Raw genomic sequence first — 14,572 nt, 5'->3', positions numbered from 1 at the left:
GCGGGGGCGCAGGAAGGCACAGCTTCGGGGGACTGAGGGGCACATGTCTGAAAACCCTAGCAGGCCATGGCCTGAGATGCCAAGGCTCCTAGAGGTGTGGGATGTAGGACTGGATTCCGGGATTGGTGATGCCAGGAGCAGGGGACGGAGGAGTTGCGGATGGTAGGAGGTGGTTATTTCCAAATGTTCATATCAGAGATGCATACGGTAGTGTTTATGGCTGAAATGCATGACATCTTGAATTTGTATTAAAATACTCCATCAAAAAAAGTGGAAGGGTTAGATGAAACAATATTAATAAAACTTGTTGGAGCTGGGTGATGGTTAAATGGGAGTTTATTACACTATTCTTTCTACTTTTGTGTATATTTTTAAATAATAGAAAATTGAAAATTAAATAGGCTAAAAAACATTGCTGCTATTCCTGTTCACCTGCTTTCTTTCTCAGCATTCATGTCATGCATTGGGGTAGTTTCCTGTTCCTGGGAGCCTCATAAGGGCTGGGATTGGGGTTGGATCATCTCTGTGTTTGCAGCACCCAGCCCAAGGGCTGGCACAGGATAGAGCTCAATAAACGTGAATTTCATAAAAAGACAGATGGATGATGCATGGATGTTTCAACAGGCGGAGTCCCTCCAGGCTACCCTGCTCCACAATTCCAGTCACCTCTGTTTCCAACAATGGGAGCTGTTACAACCAGGGCAGGGCTTGATGGGGCTGGCTGGCGGGGGCCGGGGTGGGGATGGCACTGCCTCATCTGGGCAGATGTGAACCCAGGAAAACTTCTGGCACTGGCCAGTCTGTCTTCAAGGCCCTTCCTCCCCTCTCAGCTCTGTCCCCCATCTGCGGTCTTTTCTCCTCCTTGGGTTGCTAAGCTCTCACTTTTTCTCTCTTATCAAAAACCTCTCAGGAAAGGACTAGAAAGACATTCCCCCTGAGGTGTGAATGACCAGTAACAGTTAGCAGTGCTCCTTCCTAGAGATTTTTGCACTTAAATAACAGACAAAGCCTGTGTGAAGGGGACGGGCAAAATGGTAGCACTGTGGTGGGTTCCATCAGTCCTTAGGGAAGCTTGGGAAGTGAGAAAGTATTCCTGGGCCCTGAAACTATGTCCTACTCCCAGCCGTACACTCCACTTACACAGAGTAGCCTTCCTGAACTAAGAATCGGGACAGGTGGCTGAAATTAATAACTCAAGGCAAGGGCTTCCCTGGTGGCGCAGTGGTTGAGAATATGCCTGCTAATGCAGGGGACACGGGTTCGAGCCCTGGTCTGGGAAGATCCCACATGCCGTGGAGCAACTGGGCCCGTGAGCCACAACTACTTAGCCTGCGCGTCTGGAGCCTGTGCTCCGCAACAAGAGAAGCCGTGATCGTGAGAGGCCCGCGCACTGCGATGAAGAGTGGCCCCCGCTTGCCGCAACTGGAGAAAGCCCTTGCACAGAAACGAAGACCCAACACAGCCAAAAATAAATAAATAAAATTAAAAAAAAAAAAAACTCAAGGAAAGAACAACATCAGTCCTCCATCCTCCCCCAGGATCATGGGGGGAGGGGTACAGATACAAAGGCCAAATTTCATCCCCCAATACAAGGAACACTTCACCGCGCTTCCCGCTCCCCCAGGGACTGCAGCTGGATTGACTACTTCCCAACCCCCCTGGCAGCCCCCTCTGTTCCTTCCCTGTGGGTGCCCCACAGCTGGACCAGCAGAGACACCCTCCTAGCCCAGGAGACCTCATAGATACAATCCCAAAGCCCAGGGACAAGCCCAGGTAAACGGGACCTCCTCAATGTGTGTCTCGGGCTCTTCCTGTCTCACCATCCAATGCCCTTTCCCATCCCCAAGCCTAGTGGCATTATGCTGCCTCTCTCCCCACATCCAATGCTTCTCTCTGAAGAGACTTGGAAAACATATTCATATTAAGGTTTAGAAGGCCACTAAGTCTTCCTATAGGACTCCTCCCAGAAGCATTTGCAGTTCACAAGGTGCAAGGCCTTAAGCAGAAGGCAGGAAGCTCTCCTGGGACTCATGACCCTGGTTGTAGGGACATCCAAGGCGCTCTTATAAAGCATGCCAAGTGTATTAGTTATCTCCTGCTGCAGAACAAATTGCCACAAAGGTGGCCGCTTAAAACAACACCGTTTATTTCCTCACAGCTCTGGAGGCCAGCAGCCTGGGCACAGCTCAGCTGGGTTCTCTGCTCGGGATCTCACCAGGCTGAAATCAAGGTATCAGCTGGGACTGCAGTTTCATCTACGGGTCGGAGTCCTCTTTCAAGCTCACTCCTGTTGGCAGATTTCAGCTCCTGGAGATTTAAGACTGAGGCCTCAATTACCAGAAGCTGCCGGCTGTTCTCTGCCACCTGGTCCCCTTCACAACGTGGTCGTTTGCTCCTTCAAGGCCAAGAAGAGAGCCTCTGTCTGAGACCTCACTGCCTTTAAAGGGTTCACCTGATTCATTCAGGCCACCCGGGATGACCTCCCTTTTGACTAACTCAATGTCAACTGATTGGTAACTTAATCATAGTAGTGACACCCATCATATACACTAGTCCCGCCCACACTCCGGGGGAGGGGATTATATAGGCGTGTCCACCGGGAGCAGGAATCTCTGGGGCCCTCTTAGAACGCTGCCTACCATACCAATTGGACAGTTGCCTGTGGGCCTTTATCTAGGTATGACCTCATGCGCCCAGGAGCCCCAGAGAAACACAGATATCTGCCTCTGATGCATTCTCCTCCTGCTTCTGCAGAAATCACACCAGAAGGAAGAGAGCATTGTAGCTCCTGAGGCCCAGAATCGGCCTTGGCTTAGGCAGGAAAGTCCTCCAAGGGGAAGAGTAGAGAGGGAGGGGAACTGACCGCTCACCTGCCTCCTTCTCGCAAGTTCCACCTCCCATTTACCCCTTCCCAAGCACCATGAGCAACTGACCCCAGACAGGAATTCACATCTCCTCCCTCCCTGGCCTGCTCATAGGTCTAGGGAAACCCCTGGCCCAAGAGCTTCTCTTCAGATTATGAGATGCTACTGGCAATAGAGGGAAGGTATGAAATCCCATTGCCTGAAGTGTTTCCAAAATGGTGAAAGGTCCACCCCCTGGCATGGTGTCATCCCACCTGGAGGCACAGGCTGGCTGAGATAACTGAGGAGACTTCTTCTACCAGCCAGTGTCCATGCTTCACCCAAGGAGAGAAGAAAACCAGATTTTAAATTCTTGAATCTGTTCCATCAAGTCCTCCACTAGACTGTAAGCCCTATGAAGGCAGACTTTGCCTGCCATGCTCACTGCTCTATCCCCAATGCTTAGAGTACATAGTAGATCTTCAATGAATATTTATTGAATAAATTAAAACCTTCCTAATCTGACTGTAACTTTTCTCTCCCTGGCTGATGATTTCACCCTCTCTGGCCTCCTTTGTAAATTTACTTCATCCCCTAGTCTCTCCTACTTGCATTTCCAGCCTCTACCCTGGTATTGACTCCTTTCCACCAGCCTACAGACCCTCCTTAATGTCCCAGGCTGAAACATGACCCTGCTTGACTCCCCTGCTCTGGGGCACTAGCCCAATCTCTTTGTATTTTTCCACCAAACCTATAGGAGGACTAGTCTGCCCGCTCTGCCTCAGTCCGTGAGCAAATGCCGAACCACTGGTCAGCCCCGTATGCCCTGACTCCTTGCAGCTGCCTCCTGCTCCCACCAGACTTCTGAAACGACTCTCAGAAAGGTACTGATGACCTTCAATCACTAAATCCCATCCTCAACCTTCTTCCCCATCCTTTCTGCAGCTTTCATACTTTATCACCCTGAAACTTTGTCCTCCGCTCTCATGACCCAGTCTATCTTGGTTTTCCTGTCTCCATACAGCTCCTTGATCCTATATTCTGACCACAAGGTCCCTAACCGTGCTAGTTACGAGTCATATGTGTGCTCTCTTCCATTCTCCAGACACATTTTAATGATTTTCCTGTGCATTTCTGGACGTCTTCCTTGACTTCTATGTTGGAAGTCTTTAGAGCAGCCCCCTGGTAGCTGATAACTAACAGCTGATGAAATGAGAACTATCTCATGCAGAGCCTTCGTGGCAACTCTAAAGGTGTCCCGCGGGCTAATATCTTCTCACTTCTTGTCTGAGAACCTCGTCTTCCATTGTAACTTCACTCTGATAGGTGGATGAGCAAGCCCATAGGGGAAATACCCAGTCCCAGATCTGCCTCTTCCCTGCTGGTTGACCTTGGGCAAGTTTCTTAACGTCTCTGAATCTCAGTTTTCTTATCTGTTAAATGAAGCTAATCCTGCTGACTCTGTAGCTTGTTGTGAGAATTAAATTATTTCCCGTAGCACCTGGCACACAGTAGGTGCTCAATAAGTGGTAGCAGTTTGATCTTGACAGTGATGATTCTGTGACTCTCAACTCTCCATTCCTTGACTCCATCGTAGACCTACATTTCCAAGAGCCCATCGTCTCCCCCGGCTCACCCAAACCAGCTCTGGATGACGTCCTTATTCACCTAACAGCACCGCGGCTACAAGGTCATCCAGTCTGGGGACCTCGCTTTTGTCCCTGGGTCCGCCTTTGCCTTATCCTCCGCATTTGTCAGGCTGAAAGTCCTATAGCGCCCCCCCCCATGCCTTTTGCAATCATCCTGAACTTTCCACCAGACTGTCACCACGTGGGGTTCTCCTGGACCCCCCATTTGGACCACTCTAACAACCCCCCAACTGCTTCCCTGCTTCCTGCTCCAGCACCATCCCCTGAGCAGTATCCTCAGAGAGCGGGTGTAAACACAGGACTTCCAGCACTTGAGACCATTGCCCTAAATAAGTGTAAACACCATCTCCTGGGGGTCTGGCGCTGAGCAGCCTGGCCCCGCCTACCCCCCCAGCCCCTCCTACTACGCGGAGTCCACGCTCACGCGCCAGCCCCGCCTCCTGCTCCCCCCCCCCCCACAACTAGGCTTTCCTGCTCTGGTCTCTTGCTCAGCCTCACCTCCCACTCTCATGCCCTCTCTTCCAGGCAAAACGTTTCCCCTTTCTTCAAATGTGCCTCCTCCACGAAGCCTCCCAGTTCCCCCAACCGGAACGGGGTCTCCCTGCCCTGAACCACGCCGCACCCCCGAGAAGGTTGTTGGTGCTTCTCTTTGACACTCAGTTTCCCCTACTAATCTTGGTGGTATTCATCTAACTTAGGCTTCCCTCCCCTCTCCCCTCCCCAGGACTCCACTAAGCATAAGTTATTGGAGGCCCCGGATGTGGCCTTCTCATCGTCTGGTGCACGGACGGCCTCAGCCCAGAGCCTGGCCCGAAGCCACTGCTCACGAAGGTCTCTGAATTCAGTTGAGGGATCGTCACCGTTTGTTCCCATCGTCTAACACAGCCGGCTCCCACTCATCCTGGCCTCATGCCTGCTGCCCACAGTGTCCCCCACCGCTTCCTTCGCATCCTGCGCAGCCCGCTCGGTGCCGCCTCAGCACCCCAGACGGTGCGTCACAGGCGGGACAGCGTAATCCGCCTCTGCATCCCCCGTGCCCAGCGCTGAGCCAGACCCGTGTTTGGGGCTTAATCAGTGTTTGCGGTCATGAACTAAACTGAACTCTCTCCTCTGCGCCAGGGGAAATGCAGTCCAGGCTGTCTTCTGGATCTGGGCTTGGAGCCAAAGGCTGTACCACCGGCCCCGCCCCCCATGTGCATTCCCCTCCCCCCATTATCACAGGCCTTGGGGAATCGGTGGTTCCCCGGGTCAGCTCCATCCGCCCCAGCCAGGCCCCTCTCACCTCGCTGACCCTGTTCTTACCAGGGCCAGGCCAGAGAGCTGAGGGACCAGCTCGTGGGAGGGAGGGGTCCCTGGGCCCACCGGCCAGGGAGCAGCTCCGCCCACTTCTCTCGAAGCCCCGTGAGTCCTGGGTAACTGTGGCCTCCCTCCCCCCAGGAGAGCCATCCCTCGGCTCCTGCTGGGGAGGCAAGGGGCGGGGCTGGGGGCTGTCTCGCTAACGAGCCTTCCGTGTTCATCAGAGCACGCTCCCTCTTCCAAGCTGCTGCCTGGCTGAGCCCGACAGGGCCTCTGAGGGACGCTGGGGCACCAGGCCCGGGCGAGGGGGCGGGGGCGGGTCCCACGTGCGCCAGGATTTCTCAGTGGAGAAGATTAAAGCAGTCCGTGGTGTGAGTCTGCAGACCTTGGCGAGGCGAACCTCACACCTCACCTGAGGCTCCGGGTCAGAGTCTGGGGAGGGGAGAGGAGCTTTGGAGGAGCGCGGGGCGGCCCGCAGGACGGGTGGCCTGCACTGAGCAGGGTTGTTCTTCTCTCTGTGCCCACCTCCCTGCCCACCGTCCAAAACACAGAAAGTGTTCAGCATGGCAAGGGGCACAGAGGCCTGCTGGGGAGCAGGGCTGCCCTGGGACCCTCTCCCGATGCAGCCAGGTAAGGGCGCTGGGGGAGAACCACGGCTCAGCTGCTCCCTGAGCCAGATGCTCCCTCGGGTGGGGCTGCTCCAGGAAGCCTGCTCTGAACCCTGGTCGGGCTACTTGCCCTGTGCCAGGATCCCGCAGTGCCCTGCACGCCGCTTCCGCAGAACCTACCCCTTCACCGCGGGGGCAGCAGATGGGGAGGGCTCTGGGTTAAAATCGTGGACTGTGGGGTCTGTTTTGGTTGCACCGGGGTGCACACCTAGGAATGTGTCCTTGGGCAAGTCACTTAACATCACTAAGCCTCAGTCTTCTCATTCCTAAGATGGGGATAGTGACAGTCTCTAGCCCGCAGGGACATTGTGCAGATCGGGGGAGATGACGCACAGAAAGTGCTCGGCGCACTCAGCGCTGTCCCGAGATGCAGTGCTGTTAGTGTCGCCTGTACCGTTCTGTGTCAGCGCCCACCACTGGCACCGGAGCTCCCTGAGACCCAGGACTGCGTCTCCCGCATTGCGGTGCCCCCAGGCCTCGCATGGGGCCCAGCACAGCAGCTGTGCACTGCCGTTCCCCGCACCGAGACCACGGAGCAGAGCGACACCCTGGCACATCTTGCCTTCACCGCCACCCTCGGCAGGCTGGTCCACTGGGGCCCTCACGCCCGCGGTAGCGCTCTCACCTTCAGAGCGGGACAGAGCCTCAGACACAAGTGAGCAAACTGAGGCCCAGAGAGGGACAGTGACCTGGAAACATGGCCACCACTTCTCCCCTTGAGAGGCACCCCGTGGTGAGGCTGGACCCTGAGGCTTGGGGTCCAGGAGATCTGCTCTCCAGACAGAGAGCGCTGCCACCCAGGACCCTGACTCAGGAGCAGGGCCTGGATGCTGTGACCACAGCTGCACGGCCGCCGGGCTTGGACAACACAGAGACCTATGCAGTTTGGACATCCCAGATGGGCTCCAGGGGGTGCTCACCCACAGGAGCGGAGAACAGGACACAAACTCCCTAGAGAATTTGAATTTGGAAATCACATCCGCGCCCTCTGTATCTCTGACATGGCCACTTCCTAAAGGAACCTCCCCGCAAGGATCCGCATGCGCCCTCCCTCTAGGGTGCGGCCCCAAGGATCACCCTGAGGTGCAATGGGAGAGTTGGGGGCAGAGCAAGCGAGGAAGGCAGTCTCCTCCCTGTGGGGCCTCGGGGAGGGGCCCGTCGGTGCACGGGGACCGGGAGAACAGGGAGGCCTGGGGGCCTCTTCATTCACTGGTTTGCTCATTCGTGTGTTCCTCCAGTACCCAGCAGTGCCCAGGCGCCAGGCTGTGCTGGGTGCAGGAACGACGGTGGGCACGGCCGGCAGCGCCCGGTGCTCACCCCCAGGGAGTGCTCGCTCCTCGCCCGACCGCGGAGGGAACGGCACCCCAGAGGCGCTCAGAGCACCATCTGCCCACTCTGCGACAGCCTGGGCACGACAGAGCCCCTGCCCTCACGAGGGGGTGCGGCCAGACGGCAGAGTCCGCCGTGGGCACTGAGGAACAGCACACACCCCGGCTCGGGACTCTGAGCCGAGACTGAAGTGTGAGTAGAGACCACCCAGGTGAGTGTGACCGGGGGACGGGTGGGGCGTGTTCCCAGCAGAGGAAGCGAAGTACACGAGGGCGCAAAGGATAGCAAAGAGGCACAGCTGGAGCCCCGAGTGGGAGCAAGGCAGGATGTGGGGTTGGATCTGGGGGCGGAAGAGCCTGAAGTCCTTGTCCCCTACAAAACGAGGGGCCGTGGGCGCCTCCATATGGGGTACCGTGACCGACGTGCTGCTCACAAGGAGGATGCAGCTGCGGTGTGGGGACTGGGTCCAAGCAGAGGGTCCATAGGAGGCTTCCCCAGGGGCACACAGGCCTAGGGCAGGGGCGGGGGGGATGGCAGGGGAGGGTGGGACTTGGGAAGTGGTTAACAGTAGCATGGGGGGGTGGGGAGCTGGATCAGACGCGGGGCGGAAAGAGGAGCCACGGAAAACACCTGGGATTTTGGACTGGCTGATGGAGCGGGCCTGGCAGGTTGGTGAACTGGGGAGATAGTGATTGTCCCAGATCCCTTCCAGCCCAAGGACCACAGGATGTGGGTGACTCGTGAGGACCACAGGAGCAGAATACTAAATCCTGGATCTCAAAGAAACCTGAGATAGAGTCAGGGCCTGGCCCAGGCTTCATGCCCATCCGCATCCCCTTCAGGCCACTGAACTGTTACTTTCCCCTCTTCATCCTTTGAGCATCTTCTCATGTCAGGCGCTGTGTCGGGCACCAGGGGTGTCATGATGAATGTCTTTGCCCTGCCTTAGAGGAGACATCAAGTAAACAGGAATGGTGATCCTGGGCTGAAGGGCTATGTCAGGGAACGGCTGGGTGCTGTGGGACCACTGAGAAGGGGCATCCAACACAGCCTTGGGTGGGCGGGGAGAGCTGCCAGCGAGGAGGAAGGTGCAGGAGAGCAAGTCTTAAAGCAAGAGAAGGAGTGAATGAGGCCAGTGCAGGAGTAGGAATGTTAGCGGTAGAGGCAAAGGGCTGTATGAGGCAACTGAGGCCCAGAGAAGTTAAGCAACTTGCCTAAGGTCACACAGTTCATCTGCAGAAGAGAGAGCTGTGGAGCTCCATCTTTTGTAAACGTGTGCTGTGTTTTTAGCCACCCTGCTCCCCTCAGTCCCTTTCTCCCCTCCTCTTCCCACCCCTAGCCTGTCTTGGCCTGGAGAGCTACACGGGCCAGGGGAGGCGGGCTATTCCCCAGGGCACGAGGGCTCCACCACACCCCTACCAGCCCTCATCTTTCCTGCCCCACTGCTGCTGGCCTGACGTGCAAACCCATCTACTAGAATTATGCCCACCATGAAAAAGGTCCACAGTGCCCGTCAGAACCCTGCACAACCCTCCCTACCCCACTAATCAGTTAGAATTAAACTAATTCCCTGCCCAAGCAGAAGCACCAGTTTCCTTTGGTGTTACTAGCAGGATACTCCTTAAATTGAACTGTAATCTCTTTGGGGAGCAGGTAGGGACCATGTTTTTTTTCTTTTTGGTACCCCACTCCCTCATTGCTTTACGCATCGCAGTTATTCAAAAAATATTCACTCGATAAGCTCTTACTCTGCCCGAGGCACTCTGCTGGACGCCAGGGGATGGGATGAATAGGACAGGGTCTCTGTCCTCAAGGGGCAGAGCCAAGTGGAACTGAGAGGACGTTCTCATCTGTGCCAGCTGACCGCCCACATCACAGCATGCGGTTCCAGATGGACTGCCTCCGAGCCCCTGCATGGGCTTTCTCTACCTCAGAAGCGCGACTGTCTACATTTTTAACAGCTCTAATTGTTAACCGAGCTAAAAACAAACCCCTTCCTCTCCTACAAGTTTCATGCACTAGTACCACTATTTTTACCTGGAATGATAGAAAATAATCTAATCCAGCCAATTCACATTCAGCTCTTCCATGTTTAAAACTGGTTTTCATGTCTACAGTTTCCCTGTATGACCCCAGCCAGTTGTTTTCTTTCTTAGAAGAACCTTAGAACCTCAGGATTCTCTTTTTCCCTCTTAAATGAAACCCCTAGACCAGACAGCCTGACCAGTAACTAGTGGGGCTCCAGGCAGCTGCCCCCTTACACTGGGGGTTTTATCTACCCATCTCTGAAGGCTGCTGGACCCATATCGTTGGCAGCTGCTTCATTGGCTATTGATGCATCTTGAGCGTATAGTCAACTGAAGCCCTGAGGCCTCTCACCCACGACCAAGCCTGCTCATCTTATAGTAGTGCTGTGGGATTTTCAAAGCTGAGAACAGAACTTTAGATTTCTCCCTCTTTCATTTGACTTTTTCCACTTAAACAATATTTCCTAATGAGTTTTTTTCTTCTTTTCAAATCTGAGATTCTGTCATCAAGGTATTAGCTTTTCCCTTTCAGCTTTGCATCAGTCCTTTTTCGAAATGGTTGAACTGGGCAGGACCAAGGACAGTGCCCCACTCAATGACCCTGGCATTGGCACCGATAGAAAAATCAGTGTTTTTTGACAATTCCGTTTGAGAACAGCCCACCTGACTATATTGTCAACTAACCCACTTTCCTATCCTGTCCACATAGATGTCACGGGAGATTTTGTCAAATACTTTACTGAAGCCTGGTGCACCACCTGCAGCCCCTGACCTTGGATAATAGCTCGACATCTATGCTGAAAGGAAGAAAAGACTTTGGTTGGGCTTGACTCAGCCTTAGTGACTTTTCTATTAGCTTCGCTTCGAAACCTCACATTCTGTTGGGTTAAAGAATGGTTCTTTAGAACCTACACATTTTAGAGCTAGAAGGGACCTCAGAGATGGTTCAAGGTCTAATTCCCAGTTTTGCTGATGAGGAAACCAAGGCCCAGAGTGCTTAACTGGCATTTTCCCAAGTCACAGAGGAGCTAGAACAAGGATCGGATCCCACATCTGTGCTCCAAGCTCAATGCTCTTTCTTAGCGATATTAAGTCATATGTTCTTTCTCTAAATGCGTTCACACACACACACACACACACAGAGATCTTCTTTCAGGTCTCTTAATTTTCCACCCAAACAAACCATGCCGTTATCATTTTGGAGGGTTCAGCTGGGACCCAGTGACTGACTACTTTCTCCTCCTGCTTCACAGAATGGAAGATGGAGGCTCAGAACTCCTCGGTGAAATTTGTTCTCCAATAAGGGGGTCTTTGGACTCCCCGAATCTGGGCTAATCTTGGGACTCCTCAGTCTCCTGGAGGAGACCACTGTCTTCAAACCTCATTTGAGCCTGTGTGTGCCTGAGCATGGGGCTGGCCCCTTGGGTGGGCAGGTAAGCCGGGCCATCTCTTCTGGGGGTGGGAAGTGTGTCAGCAGCTGGTCTTCCTGCAGTGGTAAGAGGGGCAGAGCCCTGAACACGCTGCCCGTGGGCCTGGCATTACAAGGGTGACCCCTGCCACGTGAAGGCTGGTTGCCTGAGGAACTGGGCTGCAGGGAAGGGCAGTCACTTGGTTCAGTTTGGGAGAACTAGCGGCAAAGAGGTCTGCCTGCAGCAGAGGCGGCCTAGACAGGGGCATCCCTGGTACCCTGGACAGCGCCCGAGACAGGGCCCTTCACCACCCTTCCCACCCCCCTCGGAGGCCCTGGGTACCTGTTTATTCTTTAGGTCAAGGGAGAGTTCGTAATCGGAGGCGGCAGGGGCGCGGGAGCAGAGCGCCGTTGCCAGGGCAGGCTGCTGCCTGCTGGGGGAGGCCGCGCAGTGGAGGCCGGCCCGCGGGGAGGCGCCCCCCGCCCCCGGCCGCTCCTCCTCCTCCTGCAGCTCCTGGGCTTGAGCCTTCGGGGCGTGGGCACTGGGTCTGCCGGCCGCCGCCGCCGCCGCCGCCACGGAGTCCTCCGTGCCCGCACCGGCCTGGGCGCAGGAGCCGTCACTGTGAACGAAAGGCAACGGTGCTCGGTTGGGGGGAGGGGCGGGGTGCATGTGAGTGCGGGGGAGAGGGGCTGGGGCCCTCTGGCAGCGATGGGCCTCACCAGCGGAGGGGCTGGTGGGGGCCTCCTGCGGTCCCCATTAGGGAAGGGCCCCAGCCCTGGGGGAGAGCCTGAACTTGCGGAGGGTCCCCGGGGGCAGAGGGAGGGAGTGGCTGGCACTGGCCACCGCTCAGGAACCTGCTTAGAAGCGGTAGAGCAGGTGCTTAAGGTAGACTACCTGGGTCCCAGGCTGGGCCCTGCCTCTTGTTGGCTCTGGGGCCCTGAGCAGGTTATGGAACCTCACTTTTCCTCTGTTTCCCCATCTATAAAGCAGGAATAATACTAGTACCTGCCTCATAAGGATGCTGGAAGGCTTAAGCTAGTTAAAGTTCTTAAAGCCGTGCCTGGCTAATGGTCCTTGCTCTATGTGTGTTAACTACCGTAAGTATCAGTGGTCTGGCTTTCTGGCCAGTGGCTTAAGTAGCTGGGAGGAAGCTGATCCTCGCTGAACCAGCTCCATCTTCAGACTGCCCAAAGGAGGCTGCAGGGAGGAGTGATGCATATAGTCCTGGCTGGGGTTATGAAGTGTCTGTTCTTCCCCAGCCCCTACTCTCTTCCCGTGGAGCCACCAGCAGGCTGGCCATAGCTGCTGCCCACCCGCCTCCTCTAAGACGACACTCTGGCTGCCCGGGGGGCTGCTACACTCAGGTTGCTCCCCTCCCCGGCCAGCCTCTGAATTCTGCCCGTCCCCAAGGCCCAGTGCTGAGCCATCTCCTGCATGAAGCCTTTCCGGTGTTTCCAGCTTTCAGGCTCCACCTGCTAGAACACCAGAGAGTCACTGCCTACTTCACAGAGGAGAAGCATCTCGGCTCACAGTGTGGGCTCCAGTGCAGCCCCACTACTGTGTGGCTTTGGTCAAGTGGCTTTTTCCCTGACCCCTGGTTTCCTCATCAGTATGGAGGAGGCACTAGTACCTGCCCTACGGGGTTATGCAAGGCATATAGGAGTTAGCGTATGTGAGGTGTTTAGCACAGTACCCGGCACAGACAGACGTAAGTGCTCCATAAACATTAACTCTTATTTCCCCCATCTCCCTTCCCCGCCCCCCACAGGGCCCGGCGCTTGTATTCTATGTGAATCCCTTCTCCCCAGTTAGTGCTGAGCAAACAAGGAAGGCTCAATAAACACTTGTTGAAGGATGAATTGAAGAGAACCCAAGGCCACTGGCATGGCCTCGGCAGTGGACAGAGTCCCTAAGGTTATCTAGTTCATCCTTCCCATCTCCCTTTTTCACGTATGAGGAACAGGGGTCCAGGGAGGTGGGCTGGCTCTGGTTGGAGGGCCAGTCAACCTTAGGACTTATTTCTTCCACGGCTTTGTCCCATGTAAGATGCCCCAAATCGTGCCAGAGAAGGGACCTCTTCAAGCTCTTGCTTCCACCCAAACTTTGGAGCCTCCTGGTGCTAGAATAACCAAGGGTGGAGTGAAGAATCCTCTCTTCATTCAACTTCATCTGTCCCGCCAGCACTCCCCTGCACCCCCCCCCAAATATAGATAAAGAAGAGCTCATTGGCCAGCCCTAGCAACAGGGAGCCTCAAACTCCTTGCCACTGCATGATTCTGTGCTTCGTCATTTTTTCTGTGGCCATCAATCAAGCTGTATAGCTGGATGAGCTCTAAGTATGTGGTTTTTTCACTAGTATCACCAGGAAGTTCTTTTTAAGATCTAACTTCAGCTCCTCTTGTGATAGGACATGGCCATTCTTCCCGCAGGGCCCATGGAAATAGCCCTTTCCCACTCCCAGCACAGCTTGCCTCCTGGGGACAGCTTTTGGTCTCACCCATCTCTTCTCTGCACTGTCCTTGGTACTGATGCCCAAGGCTTCTTAACCCTAAAAGGTTTTCAAGACTCTTTAGAGACCAAACACCTTTAAAAATAGCCCTTTGCTCTTTTTATGCTGCTGGAGGATGCTTGGCAAGAGGTTCTAAGGAGTTGATGCCCCTCAATAGCAGCACTCAACCAATGATAGTGGAGGCTGGTAGACAAATACCCCAGCTTCCTTGTCTCTTGGGCAGGACAGCTCTGAGACACATTTCACACCATCTCCCAGAAGTGGCCCATGGGATTGAACCCCAGTTGCCCAAAGCAGTGACCTGATCATTAATGGACCTGCATTGGCTTCCTTCTCTTTTGTGTCTCATCCCCCACTCTCCTGTTGACACTTCTTGGGGTCACCTGGTCCCAAAGACACTACTTACGTTAAAACAAAACACATTTTTAAAATAAGCTTTTTCGTGGGCCACCCCTCTGGACATGGACGAAGGCTCCAAGGCCTTCTCACCTGAACTCATCCATAGGGTCTGGGAGATAGGAGGCCCCCACTGCCATCTCCAGCATGCACACTCACACACACACTCACACTCACACACAGTGTTCTAACCAGCTCTGTGGCTTCGGGTAGCTCGTGTCCTCCTGAGCCAGCGTCTTTACCTGCCCCCTCACAGGAGCTTACTCATCTCCAGGGACCCTCCAGCTTGGACATTCTGGGAGCTTGGATTCCAGTGCCGAGGCCAGACCACCAAGGCCCACCAGCCCCAAGGTTCCAGGCTCTCTGGCTGGTGGAACCAACTCTGTCTTTGCCCACCTATGTGCACAGGGACCTGAGAGACTGTGCCCCCCCCAGGTATATGATGA

At 55.0% G+C, this 14,572-nt stretch overlaps 1 protein-coding gene across 1 annotated transcript in view; it reads right to left on the bottom strand.

The window, feature by feature from the left end:
- The window catches only part of IQSEC3 (IQ motif and Sec7 domain ArfGEF 3), a 98,387-nt gene that overhangs the window by 36,819 nt on the left and 46,996 nt on the right, over nt 1–14,572 (bottom strand). The window contains exon 3 of the mRNA XM_061204937.1: nt 11,564–11,840. Coding sequence (XP_061060920.1) covers nt 11,564–11,840 — 277 coding nt within the window. The remainder of the gene's footprint in view (nt 1–11,563; nt 11,841–14,572) is intronic.

Source organism: Eubalaena glacialis, chromosome 11 (genome assembly GCF_028564815.1).
Source record: "Eubalaena glacialis isolate mEubGla1 chromosome 11, mEubGla1.1.hap2.+ XY, whole genome shotgun sequence".
Lineage (NCBI taxonomy): Eukaryota > Metazoa > Chordata > Mammalia > Artiodactyla > Balaenidae > Eubalaena > Eubalaena glacialis.
This window is presented reverse-complemented; position numbering and strand designations above follow the sequence as displayed.